Source organism: Hibiscus syriacus, unplaced genomic scaffold (genome assembly GCF_006381635.1).
Source record: "Hibiscus syriacus cultivar Baekdansim isolate YM2019G1 unplaced genomic scaffold, ASM638163v2 tig00110020_pilon, whole genome shotgun sequence".
NCBI lineage: Eukaryota > Viridiplantae > Streptophyta > Magnoliopsida > Malvales > Malvaceae > Hibiscus > Hibiscus syriacus.
Window position 1 is genome coordinate 1671778 of NW_024062568.1, and position 16309 is coordinate 1688086.

General features: G+C 33.7%; 2 protein-coding genes across 2 annotated transcripts; one reads left to right on the forward strand and one right to left on the reverse strand.

Moving 5' to 3' along the window:
- Positions 1-1085: 1085 nt before the first annotated feature.
- LOC120213182 (chaperonin 60 subunit beta 2, chloroplastic) lies at positions 1086-5183 on the reverse strand. The gene is made up of 15 exons (XM_039211323.1): positions 5035-5183; positions 4307-4560; positions 4069-4194; positions 3795-3932; positions 3593-3688; positions 3261-3503; positions 2929-3163; positions 2627-2796; positions 2450-2527; positions 2282-2353; positions 2087-2191; positions 1894-1986; positions 1697-1789; positions 1351-1474; positions 1086-1255 (listed from the first exon to the last, which is right to left on the reverse strand). Exons 2-15 carry the CDS (start codon positions 4541-4543, stop codon positions 1242-1244), a joined length of 1824 nt encoding a protein of 607 aa, XP_039067254.1. The 5' UTR covers positions 4544-4560; positions 5035-5183; the 3' UTR covers positions 1086-1241.
- Positions 5184-8845: 3662 nt separating this feature from the next.
- On the forward strand, positions 8846-14660 carry LOC120213183 (inositol 1,3,4-trisphosphate 5/6-kinase 4-like). Its single transcript, XM_039211325.1, has 12 exons — positions 8846-9287; positions 9382-9417; positions 9673-9862; positions 10050-10144; positions 10428-10496; positions 10699-10901; positions 11167-11320; positions 12212-12325; positions 12494-12556; positions 13124-13269; positions 13389-13521; positions 14312-14660. The coding sequence occupies exons 1-12, from the start codon at positions 9150-9152 to the stop codon at positions 14450-14452; spliced, it is 1482 nt and encodes a 493-aa protein (XP_039067256.1). The 5' UTR covers positions 8846-9149; the 3' UTR covers positions 14453-14660.
- The last annotated feature ends 1649 nt before the right edge of the window (positions 14661-16309 follow it).

Sequence of the window (16309 nt, forward strand, 5' to 3'; positions counted from 1 at the left end):
TTTTCTTGCCGTGCTTAGTTTTTTGGGTTTGTGGACTGTTCCGTATTGGCTTACCTTTGCTTTTTTTGACCGTTTGATTCGTTTACTCCGCTCTACATCGACGGCGGAGGCTTTTTAACCAACAAAATGCTGATTCCAAATTTTTAAAATGTTAAAAATTCATTATCAATTCTATTTTCGTTAAAAATATCAATTGAAAACACATTATCTCTATTACAAATTTCAGAAATAAAATTTAAAATATTATTAAATAAATAACACATACCCTTTCTTTCTTATCTTTTAAATATATCTAAAAGAACAACATTCTATTCAATTAAAATTAAAAACTTTCGAGAATAGGTAATTCGAACTTTGGCAAAAATATTCAGATAGGGAAGTAAGAAAAAAAATTAAATGTGTTACCATGATTTTTTTTTTAACTAGAAGAAATTTATAGCAATTTTAAAAAAAAGTCTAATAACATTTCACCTTTCGAATAACACGTCTTTTATGTAAAATCTTCTCTCACGTGCTATAGATAAAACTTTATTTGAGAAAATAAGCTCTGACGAACACTATTTCAAAAAGAATTCCATCTCACTAATTGGCCCATTTTGCATCTAAACTTTCGACAAAAAATTTATAAGATCCAAATTTTATTTAAGATAAAATTTAACAAAAATCATAAAATTATGTTTAAATATTAGTTTGATCATTGAACTTTTAATTTAAAAAAAGAAAAAAATCAGAGTAAAATTATAATTACTGTAAAATTCTACATTTGTGGCGGGCCATATTCCATCAATACACCACAGCATCATTGTTATTAGCTTAAGCTTTGGGTAATTTGCTTCCGATTGGCCTTTGTAATCTTCTAAAAGATGGGCGATGCGCTCTTTCAAAACAGAAAGCTTGACAAGAACGGTACCGTTGCGTTTCAAATTGGAAAACGTATATTAAATCAATCTAACCCGATTATCGAACCATATGAAGTCAACAATCATGTAAACCATTCTTGGAATAATTGGAATATCATATAATTTTGTTATTATAAAGTTCATTTGGCAAAATTTTCAGCCAACCACAATCGGCAACTGTAAATACCAAACTCTTTCCTTTCATTGAGAAAAACAGTGTTCAAAGTTGTTACATAATCTCACGAATATTTCCCTGGATTGAATCAACTATGAAAATAAGCATTCTACTCTGCTACAATGAGGTTAGGATACCCTTATTTGCTTTTCGTTTCAACATCTCCTTTAATAGCCGTATCCTGACATAATTCATGACAACGACGACATGTTAGTACTCGATATTAGAATGCACGCATAAAAGAACAAGAATCACTTCAGATTGTGAAGTGCAAACCTGAATTGTCCATGGGGTTGCCCATAGGAACAGGCTCGGGTTCTTTTATCTCAACAACCACACAATCGGACATCAAGAATGTCTTGGCCACTGAAGCTGCATGCTCTAAGCAACATCTGACCACCTATATATATAATTAAGAAAAATGTAACTTCACTTGTCTATAACCATGACAGAAGCTGAGAAAGAATCTTGGTTTAACATGCAAGCAATATAATAAGCCATATTCTGAATGAATCTTATTTAGAATGTTGAAACATCAACTCCCCCCCCCCCTTTTTAAAACTTGAGGCTTAGCTCAAAATAGTTCACCCCCCCCCCCCTTATGAGGCAGATTCTTACTAACCTTGGTTGGATCAATAATTCCTGCACTCATAAGATCCTCATAAGTTCCAGTGGCAGCATTGAACCCATACCTAGGGTTGTCATCAGAGAGCACCTGCAAATAATTAAATAGCAGAAGGGAAGATCGCATCTATTAACAAACTATATAAAAATGGTTGTATACTGTTCATGATAACTTCGAAACATTATATCCCATACCTTTTCACTGACAACACTTCCATTAAAACCAGCATTCTTTGCTATCAATTTTAGAGGGTAACTCAATGCTCTCTTAACGATATCTGCTCCAACCTAAAACAAATCAAGAAACTTAGTACGAACAGAACTTGGAACTATCAGAAATCTCCCATGAATAGTTTAGCTTTCAGTAAGTTGTCAAGACAAGGCTTACTTTTTCTTCATCATTAGCCAGTGAATCCTTAATAGCATCCACCTTAGAAGCAAGTCTTAGCAAAGTACATCCACCACCGACAACTATACCTTCCTCAACTGCTGCCTGAAAATCGATAAAATCTTGCAGTTTTTTATGGGATTGAAAAACAATAATTAAAATACAATCAACATGAAAAGCTCCAAGATGCATTACCTTGGTTGCATTTAAAGCATCTTCTACTCTCAATTTCTTTTCTTTAAGTTCTGTTTCAGTTTGAGCTCCAACCTTTAAATTTCAAAAGAAAGTTACATAACAAATTAGATATTAATCAAATTTCATTCAGATAAACTGCATAATGTTTCTTCAACTAACTAGGTGTACCTGTATCACTGCCACACCACCAGATAATTTAGCAATCCTTTCATTAAGTTTTTCCTTCTCATAGTCCTGTTCTGCAGCCTGCATTGAAGTAATAATGCCTTAGACTTGGACATTGCAAGAACAAGAAGTCTGCAAGAAATACTCATAACAACTATTAGCACAAACTTAAATGACAACCTCAATGAGATTTTTAATCTGTGTAACTTTTTTGTTCACTGCTTCCTGGGTGCTTCCATCACCCACAATGGTGGTTGTATCCTTGGTAAGCACTACTTTAGAAGCATTGCCCAAGACCTCTTTGCCAGCTTTGTCCAAGGAAAGTCCAATCTCATCTCTGATAACAGTACCTGGACACAAAGGTAGATATTTCGCAATAATTAGAAAACAAGCAGTGTGTGCTTGACTGTGTACATGCTCGTGTGTAAGCATGAGAGAAGTGTTGGAAAAATGCAAGCAAATAAAAAAAAAGTTTCACAAACCTCCAGTAAGAATAGCAATGTCATCAAGGTACTGGCTCTTGCGTTCTCCAAAACCAGGAGCTTTGAGGGCAGCAATCTTCAAAGAGCCTCTAAGTTTGTTCACAACCAGAGTTGCTAAGGCTTCCTGTTCAATGTCTTCAGCGATTATCAAAATTGGGAATCCACTTCTAATAGCATCTTCCAGAATATTAATAAGATCTCTTGCATTTGTTATCTTTTTATCGACCAGTAGCAACTGCAACCAGAATGCACAGGCAATTTTCAACCTTCAATTCAGGAAAGGTATATGTTTATCTGACTGAATACTTCAACCCGTGATTATCGACATTTACCTTGCAATTCTCATATTCTACTGCCATCTTCTCACTATCAGTAACAAAATAAGGTGAGATATAACCACGATCAAATTGCATGCCTTCAACAACATAGAGATTGTTGTCAGCACTTTTTCCCTCCTCGAGGGTAACTACACCCTTTCGACCAACTTTACTCATGGCCTCAGCAATCATATTTCCTACTTCATAGTTGTTCCCAGCACTAACAGCGGCCACGTCTGCAAGCTCACTGTCTTCAACCTAAATCCCATGGTACACTGATTATATCCCCTTCAAATATAAATTACATAAAACATGGCACTGTATGTCTGTATGAGCATTAAGATTACCTCTTTTGATATAGCCTTAAGCTCGGATACTAAAGCCTTTGTAGTCTTCTCAATGCCCCTAGTGATTAAGACAGGATTTGCACCAGCTGCCACCACCTGAATAACAATTGTACTTGGGAATTAACCACAAATAACATGAAAATGGTGACATTAAACTGATCTTATAGCCAAACATAATGATATCAAGATAGATTAAACAAACCTTGACACCTTCGGCAATCAGACCTTGTGCAAGAACAACTGATGTTGTCGTTCCATCACCGGCCAAGTCATTTGTTTTAGAAGCTGCCTGTCTTACTAACTTAGCCCCAATATTCTCAACTGGGTCCTCCAATTCAACCTTGAAATCAATACAGGAACAACATTTAACCAGTAAATAAACCATTAAGTGAGACATTCAACATTGGAAAATACTTGTCCAATAAAGCAAGCATTTCTAAATTCAAATCCGATAACAAGTTAGAGCAAGGGTATACCTCTTTAGCCACTGTCACACCATCATTGACAATTTTGGGGGAGCCATATTTGCTTTCAAGAACAACATTCCTACCTTTAGGGCCAAGAGTGACTCCAACCAAATCAGCGAGCTTGTTTACACCAGTCTACGAATAAAGAACATAAAGTAAAATTGAGCCAAAAATATAATGCCTCTGAACTTTGAACTTCGGTTAAACACTAGCCATACATTCATAATCATTTGAAACAATGACTCACTTGCAATTTCTTTATGGCTGACCCGTCCTTGTTGAAATGCAGCTCTTTTGCTGCACAAATCTTGGGCAGGCGAGATCTTCTAAGATCAACATTTCGCCTACTAACAAAAGAGGATGAAGAAATGGAAGCGAAAGATGACAATCTGTTTGAAGAAGATGGAAGCTTCTTGTCCATAACCAGACCGTTAGGTGCAATTAATGAGCCAACTGAAGACATAGTTGTGAAAGAAGATGCCATCTTACACTTCTATTGAGCTGAAAATATTCAAAATATTAAAATGAAAGCAAATATCTGGATAAATAAACAAATATATTGGTACCAGAAATGAATAGTAAATAAACAGAGATAATTAAATCGAGTGAGAGAGAGGGAGAGGCAAGTGAAGGGAATAAATAGAAGTAAAGACGGGAAGAAGTAGCAACGACGACGGAGGGAATAAGAAAGGAACGAAAGAAAAAGAAGTAAACGCAGTATAGAGTAGAGAACGACGTGAAAAGGGAGGCGGTAGATGGTGGCCGGAGGTAAGGAGGAGCAAACGTGAGAATGAGTGAGCGAGTGAGGTCTTGCGCGGACCGGCGAGGGAAGGAGGAAGACGATGGCCTGAGGTATGGACGAGACAACGTGAGGATTAGTGATGGAGTTAGGTCTTGCGAAGACCGGCAAGGAGACGGGCGATTAAGGGCTAGGGGCGGCTGATGGTGAAATGCAGAAGAAGAAGTCCAATTTACCTTCTAGGTTTTTGCGGAGGTTTTGCCGTGCTCTGCTGAAAATGTTATCTGCATTTCGGATGATAAGTTCTATAAAGCCGGAGAAACCTAACGTTTGATTAATCTGAACCGTTGGATTTCTCCTACTGTAATCATCTCTCTTGTTCTGTTTTGCGTCTTGTTATCGTGGAACAATCTAGAATCTTATTACTCCTCACAGTTCTAGAAAAGGGCAACGAAATTTAACTTTTACCATCTTTGTCCTCTCAATATATATATATTTTTTAATTTTACGAGAGATTATAAAATAATATATATTTAAAAATATATATTAATAATATATACAAATATTATAGATATAATTATTTTAATTTAAAAGTTTAGAAAAAATAATATATTTTTAATTACTGAAATTATTTGATAAGTACATGTCCTTTCTCTATATATAAATATACCTAAGAGAAAGAGTATACATATTTAGGTAACCTAAAAACAGTCACCGAGTTATATTAAAATAAATTTGATCGTTATAAAAAATTTAAAAATTTTGAAAATAATTATTAATTTTATTAAATTATTATAAAATAATCATTAACTTTAATAAAACCAATATAAAATAATCATCAAATTTATCAAATTATTATAGAATTTCTTTAAGCTTATTAAAATTATCACTATTGTATAATAAATAGTAACTATTTTATAATAACTTGGTAGTAATAATTATTATCTTATAATTTTTAAAACTTCAATGATCGAAAAAAATCATCTAGTATAATTTAATAACTATTTATATATTTTATCTTATATTTAAAAAAATAAAAATATTTTAACTTAACTAATTTAATAATAAAATACAATCAAACTCGTGAGATAATCAAATCAAGTACGAAAATATTTTAGATTAAGACATTGAGAATTTTGAGATATTAATTAAAATTTTTATTTTAAAGTTATTTGTATATGAATTTAAAGGTCAAATTAAATTCTATCGATATCACGAAAGTAGCAATCAGAGCATCTACATCCTTGAAGCTAATTTAGAGGTAATAATACAAAGAAACTTCAATCGTAAAATAATCAAAATCAAAGAAAATAAAATATCAACTCCAAATTTTTAAATAGAAACCAAGTCCCGATTTCTATGTTCTTTTTCTACTGTGTGAAATAAACAAAAGCCGATTAATCTAACATGATAACGATTTTATCAAATGATGCCCTTGAAAAATAACCTCCACCTACAAAGGGATGAGAAAACTAATAAATAACCATCGCAGACTAGTTTTGTTCTCGTTATTTTTAAAAAGGTAAAGATTATATTGCGCGTATAACTCGAGTCGAATGAAAAAATGTGCCTTTTAAAGGTCAAAGGTGGATTGGGTATGAAAGAGTTAAAAGTTGGAATATAGTTTGTACAATCCAACATATCATGGCCATTTTACAAGATCATAAATCCCTATTGATTGTGTAGGTTAAAGAATATATGCTAAAGAATATTTTTTTTACAAAACTCCATAAAAAAGAGATTATTTTATAAGTCTTTTTCATCACGTTATCTATAATTCCAACTAATAAAAAACATCCATCTTATTCTTTTTCTCCATGCTAGGATAGATGTACTTGGTACACGGGTGAGATTGTCGCCCCTTTCCTACAATTTTTTATATTTAATTTATAAATATAATTTGAATGTTTATAGGATAATTATGAATTATCACCTATTTTTGAAAATGTTATACTTTATCTTCCATAAACTGATATTCTGGTTCTGTTATTGTTTATACGTAGCTAATCCAACAATAATTAATTTCGATGGACATGCGGTAGGACTCTGTGGGATATGACAACAAACTTTGTTATTAGGATGTCCTTGGGGGTGGTGCATGTTTCCGAAAAATTGAGGGAGGGAAGATTACGGTGATTTGGGCATGTCCTTAGGCGACTACCGTCGGATGCGGTCAGGAGGGTAGAGTCGATTACAGTCGATGGTGCCAGAAGGCGAGGACGACCAAGGCGGAAGTGGGAAGACTGCTTGAGTTCTGATTTGATGGATTTAGCCCTTACCGAGGACATGACATCTGATAGGAAAGTCTAGAGACTCAAAACTAGGGTAGTCGAGTAGTGTGGGTAACTTCTACTTTTTATACGTTTCTGTTATTGGTATTTATGAAGGCTTAGAGCTGGGCTTGTTTTCGTTGACTTCTGTGTAACATTCTTTTCACTTTTAAATTTAGTCAGGTCTTACGTTTCTGTCTATATGCAGAGATTTTTTCGTATGGATTTATTTGCAGGGATTACTGCCCAAATACAAACGCGCATATGATATTAATGATATTAATGTCTGCATATGAATATTTTTTAACTATGTATTTATTTATACATGCATTGCATTTTATCTATATTTTTAATTTTCTGACTGCCGGAGGTATTCCACGGAAGCTACTCTCAACCTGGCGTTGGGGGCAGCCTACTACCCTACCTCCCCTTACCCCATTGCATATGGGAAATGGGTTTTGTTGTTGTTGTTCCATTTTTACATGTACAAAAAATGAAGATTCATTCTTGAAAAAATATATATAAAAAGTGAAATTGATAAATTTTATCATATGAGGTCGTGAATGATACAGTGAATAAGATACATGTTACAAAATTTTCTCTAAAAAGTAATGCGAGTCGGAGTAAAAAAAAATCTGAATTTGTGAGAAGAATATGCAAGGCTTTTGAATAATCCTTCTGTAAACGGTGATAAGGTTTCCATTTCCCAACTCTAAAATATGGTTAGACCAAGATGTGATAAGGTCCATTAACAAAGAGTTATATGGTTTCCTTTGCATATATTAAAGAAAACTTGGATGGCTATTTTGAATGAACTATCTACTATGAACAAGCTCTTGAATTGGGGATTGAATATTGATAGTTAACATTTAGGATAAACTACATATTTAGTATCTAAATTATTATTTTTATTATGTTTTGGTACCTAAACTTTATTTTGATTTAAAATTATACCTAAAATTTAATTTAAGTTTTAATTTAGTACTCCAGTGTTAAAAAATTAATAGAACTGATGACATGATGTTTTTTAAAGTTTTTTTTTCAATGATGAAATGATATTATCTTATGGTGTCACGTCAAAATCACTGTTAAATTTTTAAAGACGGATACCAAAATGAAACATAAACTAAATGTTATGTATGATTTAAAAAAATAAAAATTGGGTACTAAAATGGAACAAATACCTAAAATAAAACCTAGACTAAATGTGATATAATTTTGAATACAATAAAGTTTGGGTGCTAAAACGGAAGAAAAACAATAGTTTGTATAATAATTGTGTATTTTACCCTAATATTTATTGTATTATATTTCAAACCTAGCTTTCTTTTACTGCTTTAATTTTTCTGAACTATAATTTTAGACATTTAAAAAAAAGATAAAAAAATAATCACATTAAATTTATGGTCTTAATTTTTTTTATTTAAAAAAATATAAATTTGATATATTTTTATTTTTTAAAATTATTATTTAAAAATATTAATAACATCAAAATAAAATTTCAGTTATAATTGAGGAGTCACATGAAATATCACTTATTAGTTTATATGTCACATTATTCTGTTAATAATAATCAACAGTAGCTAACAACACGAGCTTCATTTTATAATAAAATTAAAATTGTAATATTTATTTTATAATATTTAGAAGATTACTGACTAAAAAGAGTATTTTATCATAGTCTAATGATTGTTTGGTGTACTTTACGCAATTATATTATTAATACCAAAATTTAAGTACAATAGAGGGACTGAATTTATAATTTAACCACTATAAACCATACAATAAGCCCACCGCAAATTTCAGATTCCGTATGATTAAAAAGCAAGTTATCAGAACAGGAGCATCTGCTTTGCTATAAAGCTTGAAGCTTAAGCTAAGGAAGAAGAATTTCACTGATCTAAGTCCAGTTTCCTCTATTGTCCCTTAGATCTTCCGGCGACTGATTGCTCACCGGCATGCATGAATAGCGACGGTGTGAAAGAGATTTGGTTGAAGAACTAGAGCAGCTGTGCAAACAACATCCATGGCGGCAATGTGGTAATCTGTACGAGAAAGCAATTAAATTTTATTTTAATTTTATGCTAATGGGTAAATTTGTGAGGGGAGTGATAGTGGACCATGCACTGTTTGAATATGGAATCGAACAGCCCGATAATTTCAAGAGCAACCCAACCCTCTCCCTACTACGCAAGCTCCGATTTTCCGATATCCATACGGTATAAATTAATAAATTGATGCTTTTAGTCTTTGACCTTACTTGTTTGTTTTTATTTGATTCGCGTCACCCATTGCTCTCCTCTCTTATTGCAGGCCATTTCCTTCGAGTTGCCTCTTTCAGATGAGAAAGTAAGATTTATTGGTTTGTTGTTTAAGTTTTCTTATTAATTGGAAGTGCTCAATTGATTTGATACTATAAATTAATGAGTGGTTACTTCTTCCAATATTCTGCCAGATTGTGTTTAACATTTCCGTATTAGATGCTGGTATCTAGGACTCACCTTGAGCTTGTCAGCCTAGCATAAATCATCACTATCAATGCCATAAATAACATTTTCTTATGATGAATTATGAATATATATCTTTTTAATTTTTTTCCCTTAGGTTAATCTCCTGCAGAAAATGGCTGAGCTTCATTCTTTTAAATGCCTTCCTTTGACTGCATCTTCCTCGGACATTGCATCACGAGAGATTGCCCAAACTTGGGCTCATGTCTCAGGCTCCATCTTGTATCTCGTTCCTAACCACGACTGCTCTGCCAAAATAAGTTGCACATACTTTTCAATTGCTCCTGGTGAGCGCTATTTAATCTTTTCATTCCTAGATAATCGGGAAAGCTACGTCAACTTTTGCTCTGCATATGTATAACCGTCTTTTCTGGTGACCAACTAGTGTTTGTTGATGTTTTCTTGCATTCAAGAGGGATGACTCCCCTGCTTGACCCGAATTCATTCTTTTCAAAGTTGCTTCCCTTTTTTCAGATGCTGAAGTTACCAGTGCACTGCAGAAGTCAAACAGGATATACATGGATAAATTGGAAGAGCTACCTTTGACCATTTGCCGCTTAAATAAAAAGGTCACCCCCTATCATTCTTTTCTATGCATTTGCTAAATCTTAACACGCTGCCAAATCCTTGGACCATTGTATTCACCAGCCACATAAAAACTTCACAGGTCATAGGTATACTTATGAAGAACTAATAAAACTTTTGTTGTGTAAATGACATATATTTTTCTCAAAGGTATCTCCTTTGATTATGACAAAACAGTAAGGATTTTCAAGATCAATTTACTTTAAACAAACTCTGGGTTCCTCAAAGGAAAACTACTTTTCATGATTTCTTTAACATTTTTCTCAGGCAATAAGCGACGGCGTTGTAACAGTTGGCTACGTTATGAAGCCTTCTCGTGAGGAAGATTTTGCCAAGGTCAGCCCTTTGATAACAACTGAAATTGTTCAGTTTTCTTTGGAAGAAAAGAATTTTACTAAAAATAATTACGAACTTATAAGTTATGGTTTTTACTCTCCTTTAAAATTTGCTAGAAACCAACTCAACAAGTTACGATTTCTTTTAGTTCTCGTTATGATTTATATTGACCAACCAAAGCTCATGTTCATATATTCTGTAGAGGGGTGCCTTTCCAATGTGTCCAACTCCCAACGGGTTGATCTTTTTGCCCTTAACTTTTGAGCTTCCTATAGCAGCACAGTTAGAAGAGGTTGATGTGATTCTCCACAAAGCAACTGATGAAATCGTGTCCATTGAATTAAATAGCTCCTCAGAACCTTCCTACAGAATTGATTACACAAATGGAATGCAAGAACTGCAAAGGTGACTTTAACATCTAAGTATGTGTCTTCTGTATGCATATACTCGCTTACATGTGACTGCATAAAATATAAAGCTTTTGGGCTTCCTCAACTTTGGACAGGTGTGTCTGACTACATGGTCTTTATATTGGCCAAAAATCGTTCTGTCTTCTTAATCTTGTGTATTTATCTAAGAAAACAGTTTTTTTAGTCTGTAGTCCTTGAATATTTTAGTTTGATGTGACAATCATAGAACTGCTTTCTAAATAGGGCTGATGCATGTGCAGGCATATTAAAAGCCAAAATCATTGCTTCGAAGTTGATCCAATTAATAGCATTTACCCTGTACTTGATCGGTTAAAGATCCAACAAATTTTACTTGGACTAGAGGATCTTCATGCAGCAGGAAGCTGCAAAGTCAGGGGCCCTCACTTTCTCAAGGTCTTTATCGAACTTTTTCTTAATTGTAATTTGCAGATAATGTTACTTGTATGATTGGACTGTATATGCTACCTGAATAAAGCCTGTGTTAGGCATTGTTACTTATTTTCAGTTGCTTGCATGATGAAGTTTGTTATAATAGGAGTCAGTACTTCTAGACTGAAGTTTGTTCATAGTTTAACTTGTCTAAATGTTTTATAGTTAGGATATTTCTTTTTGGTATTTCTTTTTGATTTTGGTAGATTGCAACCTGGTTGCCTTTTATAGTTGTAATGCCCAGGACATCCAGAAGATGCGCTGTTTCAATACTTTGTTCAAGCTTTGAATGCAATGAGATCTATGTGATTCATCTTTTACGTAGTCTTGCCTTAAGTCAGGTGCATAAATATTTGGGTTGGTTTCAATTATCATGTGGCATCTATTATAAATCGGAACATTTTATGTTTCTCTTAACGATTACTTGTTTATTTATAATATTGTTGTTGTTGCACACGTTTGAATAGATGTTTAAGCCAGACAGCCAGTTTACGGAAACCACCTTTGTGAAAACAATCTTATGTTGTGGTAATATTTTCTCATGAAACCTTTTTAGATTTTATTTTGGTGGATGACAACTTTGTGGTTGAATTAACATTTCCATCTGGAAAACAGTGGAGGTTCATATATAACCTTTTCTCCCCCTAGGATTTAGGTTTGTGTACACTCTAAATGGGCAAGTCCCCATCCCCCTTTTTGCCTTCAAAAACAGAAAAGAAAAGAGGAGGCTACAAATGCTTTCACAGTACCTTTTGTCATTAGTTTAAGAACAATTAAACAATTATGCTTTAGCTTCTTCAATTTTTCTCCCCGAGTTTAATGGTTGTTTTGCATGTTTGCCTCTCAAATTTGCAGGTTAACAGTTTTGATGAACCTGATTTGGTACAAAGACTTCATGATGTAGAACTGTCTCTTCCAAGTATAGTGAAACCTCAGGTTGCTTGTGGTGTAGCTGATGCTCATAGTATGGTAAACATCTACTGAAATGCAAATCCCTTCTGGTACCTTGAAACCAAAGAATATACCTTATCTTGTTAAAAAGAAAATATCATTTGTGACAATTAACTATTTCTATATTAGATGAAATTAATGAACTAGTTTATTAAAATTGAATAAGACTTATTTTTTAATTAACAGGCAATTGTCTTTAGTGTTGAAGACTTCAAGGATTTGAGCGTTCCAGTACCTGCTGTCATTCAGGTAAGCATCCACTAATATTTCAGAGGGAATCATGGTTGCATGTTTTATTGTTGAATCTCGCTGCACGTCGCTTGAAGTATAAAATGAAGATTTAGTTCCTTACATTTATGTGCTGCTTCCCTTTTCTTATTCAGACTATATTGTTAAATCTTGCTGCATGTCGCTTGAAGTATAAAATGAAGATATAGTTCCTTGCATTTAAGTGCTGCTGCCCTTTTCTGCTTATCAGACTATATTGTTAAATCTTGCTGCATGTCGTTTGAAGTATAAAATGAAGATTTAGTTCCTTGCATTTATGTAATGCTGCCGTTTTCTGCTTATCAGAATATATTCTTTTATTTGTTTGTTCTTGCCTTTTACTACTCCATGGAGACGATTACAGTTTAAGGTACTAAATCTGTTATAGGAAAAAGCCAAAGAGTTAAGTTACTAATTTCATCAATGATCCATGGGAGACCTAACAGACTATGATGCTACATCAAAAACGATTTCTATGAACATTATATGTGACAATCCTTTTGAAGTTTGAAATCTTGGCTCTAAAAGGGGAAATGCCTTGGACTGCAGGAATATGTTGATCATTCATCCACTTTGTTCAAGTTTTATGTTCTAGGTGAGAGAGTTTTCCATGCCGTGAAGAAGTCAATTCCCAATTCTGACATTTTGATAAAATCATCTGAGAAGGATGGATCAAAACCTCTTCTCTTTGACAGGTACACTGTTTCTGTTCACCGTTTTTCCCCTTGTAATGCAACTTTATATATATGTGTGTTTGTGTTATATGTAAATTGACTTATTCTTTAGAAATTTGCTGATGTTGCATCCTCCACAGCTTAAAATCTCTACCTACTTCCCCTGCAAACTCTGAAGGTCGGGATTTGTGCCTTGATCTTGGGCTAGTAAACAAGGCTGCTGAGTGGCTTTCAAAAATGTTGGGTCTCACCATTTTTGGCTTTGATGTTGTTGTGAGTAGCTCGAATAAACTTTTCATTCATATTTCTTAAGTGAAAAAACCATTATATTCTTATTAAATCTGTTTTTCAGTGAATTCTTATTTAGGGCAACAATGTCAACTGTGGGAAGCTATGCGTGTGGAAAATATGTAGAAATATAAGCTTTTGTCCGATAATTAGAATTGAAACTAAAGATGAATGTTTGTCTTCCATATAATATCTATTTGGATCTTTCTAAATCCTTGGTCACTGGCATGTTGCTCCAAGTCCCCATTTTTCTCGAAGTACTCGTGTCCAGCACTTCCAGTCATGGATATGAAGATACGACCCCTTAAGCATACCCATGTCAAATGCATATTTGTATTAGACTTGGAAAAATTAAAGATATCCATGTTAGATACATAACGGTGAAATCTTGCAATGAAGCTCTGGGTAAAAAAAGAAGCAAGAGAGGGTGTAACATAACATTTAGTAAACATGGTTTCTATCGGTGATTCGATCGTGTTTCTGAGGCAATCTTCATACTGTGCCCTATGGTAAAGCACTTACATTTTTCCCTATGGTACAATACGAATATTGCCCCATAGTCCTAACCCATTATTACTATGCCCTATGGTAAAGCGCTTGCATTTTGCAAACCTTGCTGATTTGATAATTTGTCTTCTATAAATTTAATACATTCGTATATGATCATGTTTTTGCATTTTTCTTCGCATTCATGTTGTGTCTACAATCATAAGAGGTCCACGTAATCATTGTGGGCATAAGTTAATTGAGGATTGTTCTCATTTACTGATTTCAGATTCAAGAAGGTTCCGGTGATCATGTCATTGTGGATGTAAACTACCTGCCATCGTTCAAAGAAGTTCCTGACGATGTGGCTGTGCCTGCATTTTGGGATGCTATTAGAAAGAGGGCGGATTCGAAAGCGGTGAAGCCGTGAGGTGCTCCTCTTTCGGTGGAGTCTCACGTAAAAGCAAAGCGGGTTCGGATCCTTTCGAAACAAAAACAAAGCTAGTTCCCATCCTTCAGAACAAAAGCAAAGTGAGTTCGGGTTTTACTTTTGTTGAAAATAAGTACATGGTTTAGTTAACGAGTCAATCTATGTTGTAGCTTTTGGAAATAATATAACATGAAAGTTTTGAACTGAGGATACACTGTTTCTATCGTATCAATTAAGCCGTGAGTTTAGAAAGTTTTCTTAGTTAGGTACCTGTTATATATATATATATATATATATATATATGAACTCAAACTGATACATGTGTTGACGTGGTATTTCAACCAGATTGCTCATGTAACATTGTCGTGTTAAAATGATCATCAATGAGCTACATATCACATATTAATTAATTGTTGAAATGTCAAGTCAACGACTCAAGAGGCAAATAATATATCAAGTTTTTTTTTATTTAACAGTTTATTTTTCTGTAGGGTAAACTACCCATTTAGTCATTGAACTTTATTGTGTTTTTGTTTTGGTCATCTAAATTTAAAAAATTGTAGATTTTGTCATCCAAATTTTGGAATTTGTTTTTTTTCACCCAACCGTTAGTTGTGTAATGAAAGTACAGAAAACACTACAGTTTGGGTATTCTTATTTATCAAATAAACCTAATATTTTTAACCTTCTTTCCCATGATTAGAATCCTTTTGCACTGTTGTTCAATTCATAATGATCATCGTTTACAACATAATTGGTACTAGAACATTCACACTTCTCCCCTTTTTTCCTTCTCAGCTTGCTTTTCCTCTAAATCCCTTTAAACTTGACTAAAATTAAGTCAAAGCTTCGATATTTTTTAAGTCTGATATGCAACCACACCATTTAATCAGTGTAAAATTAAGATATATTAGTTTTCTCTTCCTTCTCGATTTTCCTATAATCAAGATTTAAAAAAAAATACTTGACACATGTGAATCAAGAAAAGTCTAAAAATATGTGAGTTTTAGAGAAAAAAACTTCCAGGGATTTTTGCCTAAATTTATAGAAAACTTAAACGGACTGGTCGAAAGGAGGAAAATTTGACATTGAAACTTCGTACTCTTAAATTCGCTTGATTTGTGTAGATATATATTTCTTGAATTAAGTACGAATCACAAATTGAATAGTGACGAAACAATGTAGCTAATTTGGTTATTACCATTTTTCACCCTCAAATCAATGTTATTGTGATAACTAAAGCATAAATGTAGCCGAGTCCAACTTCAATTGTCTAGCCAAAAATAGTCATCCTACGCCTGTGGTGAATGACTTTTATGTATTGTGTCATGCCCTTGAAACTTCAACGTCTTGTGATCTTAGTTGCTTTCTCTTTGTGATAGAGGCTAAATCAGCCTGAAAATTTCAAATAAAGATGCTTAAATTTCCAATAGAAGCAAAGAACAAGAGAATTTTGCAAGCACAAGTACAAAGACAAAAGAGAGTTTGAGAGAATACTCTGTGATTTTCAAATTAAAGAAATGAGTATAAATGTGGAGGAGAGACATCAATTTATAGTGGAAGCTCCCCTAAATGAACGATTAAGACCTAAGTACATCGACAATCCAGATCTATAATTTACCCACAATGTAAAGACAAAAATAAGGCAGCTTATCAGAACAGTCAACATATCGAAACCAATAACACAAACATACAGTCACAGTTGCATAAAATAACTCTCAACCTGAACTCTTTCCCACCATAAACTTGTCCTCAATCCTCTTCGCAACAACGATTTCAACAACACTTGTTCGGCATTCCAGGCACTCGCACACCTTAAAAACCGACACTTCTTGTAACACCCCCAACCTATATCCA

Bases quoted from the DNA above. Each gene is read 5' to 3' on its own strand.
- LOC120213182 (XM_039211323.1), bottom strand. From the start codon at position 4,543: ATGGCATCTTCTTTCACAACTATGTCTTCAGTTGGCTCATTAATTGCA. The intron at 2,192-2,281 runs GTAATGCATCTT...ATCGATTTTCAG, and splicing joins ATGCTTTAAATGCAACCAAG to GCAGCAGTTGAGGAAGGTAT. The intron at 1,475-1,696 runs GTTAGTAAGAAT...TTATATATATAG, and splicing joins GAATTATTGATCCAACCAAG to GTGGTCAGATGTTGCTTAGA.
- LOC120213183 (XM_039211325.1), top strand. From the start codon at position 9,150: ATGCTAATGGGTAAATTTGTGAGGGGAGTGATAGTGGACCATGCACTG. The intron at 12,326-12,493 runs GTAAACATCTAC...TTTAATTAACAG, and splicing joins TAGCTGATGCTCATAGTATG to GCAATTGTCTTTAGTGTTGA. The intron at 12,557-13,123 runs GTAAGCATCCAC...CTTGGACTGCAG, and splicing joins CAGTACCTGCTGTCATTCAG to GAATATGTTGATCATTCATC.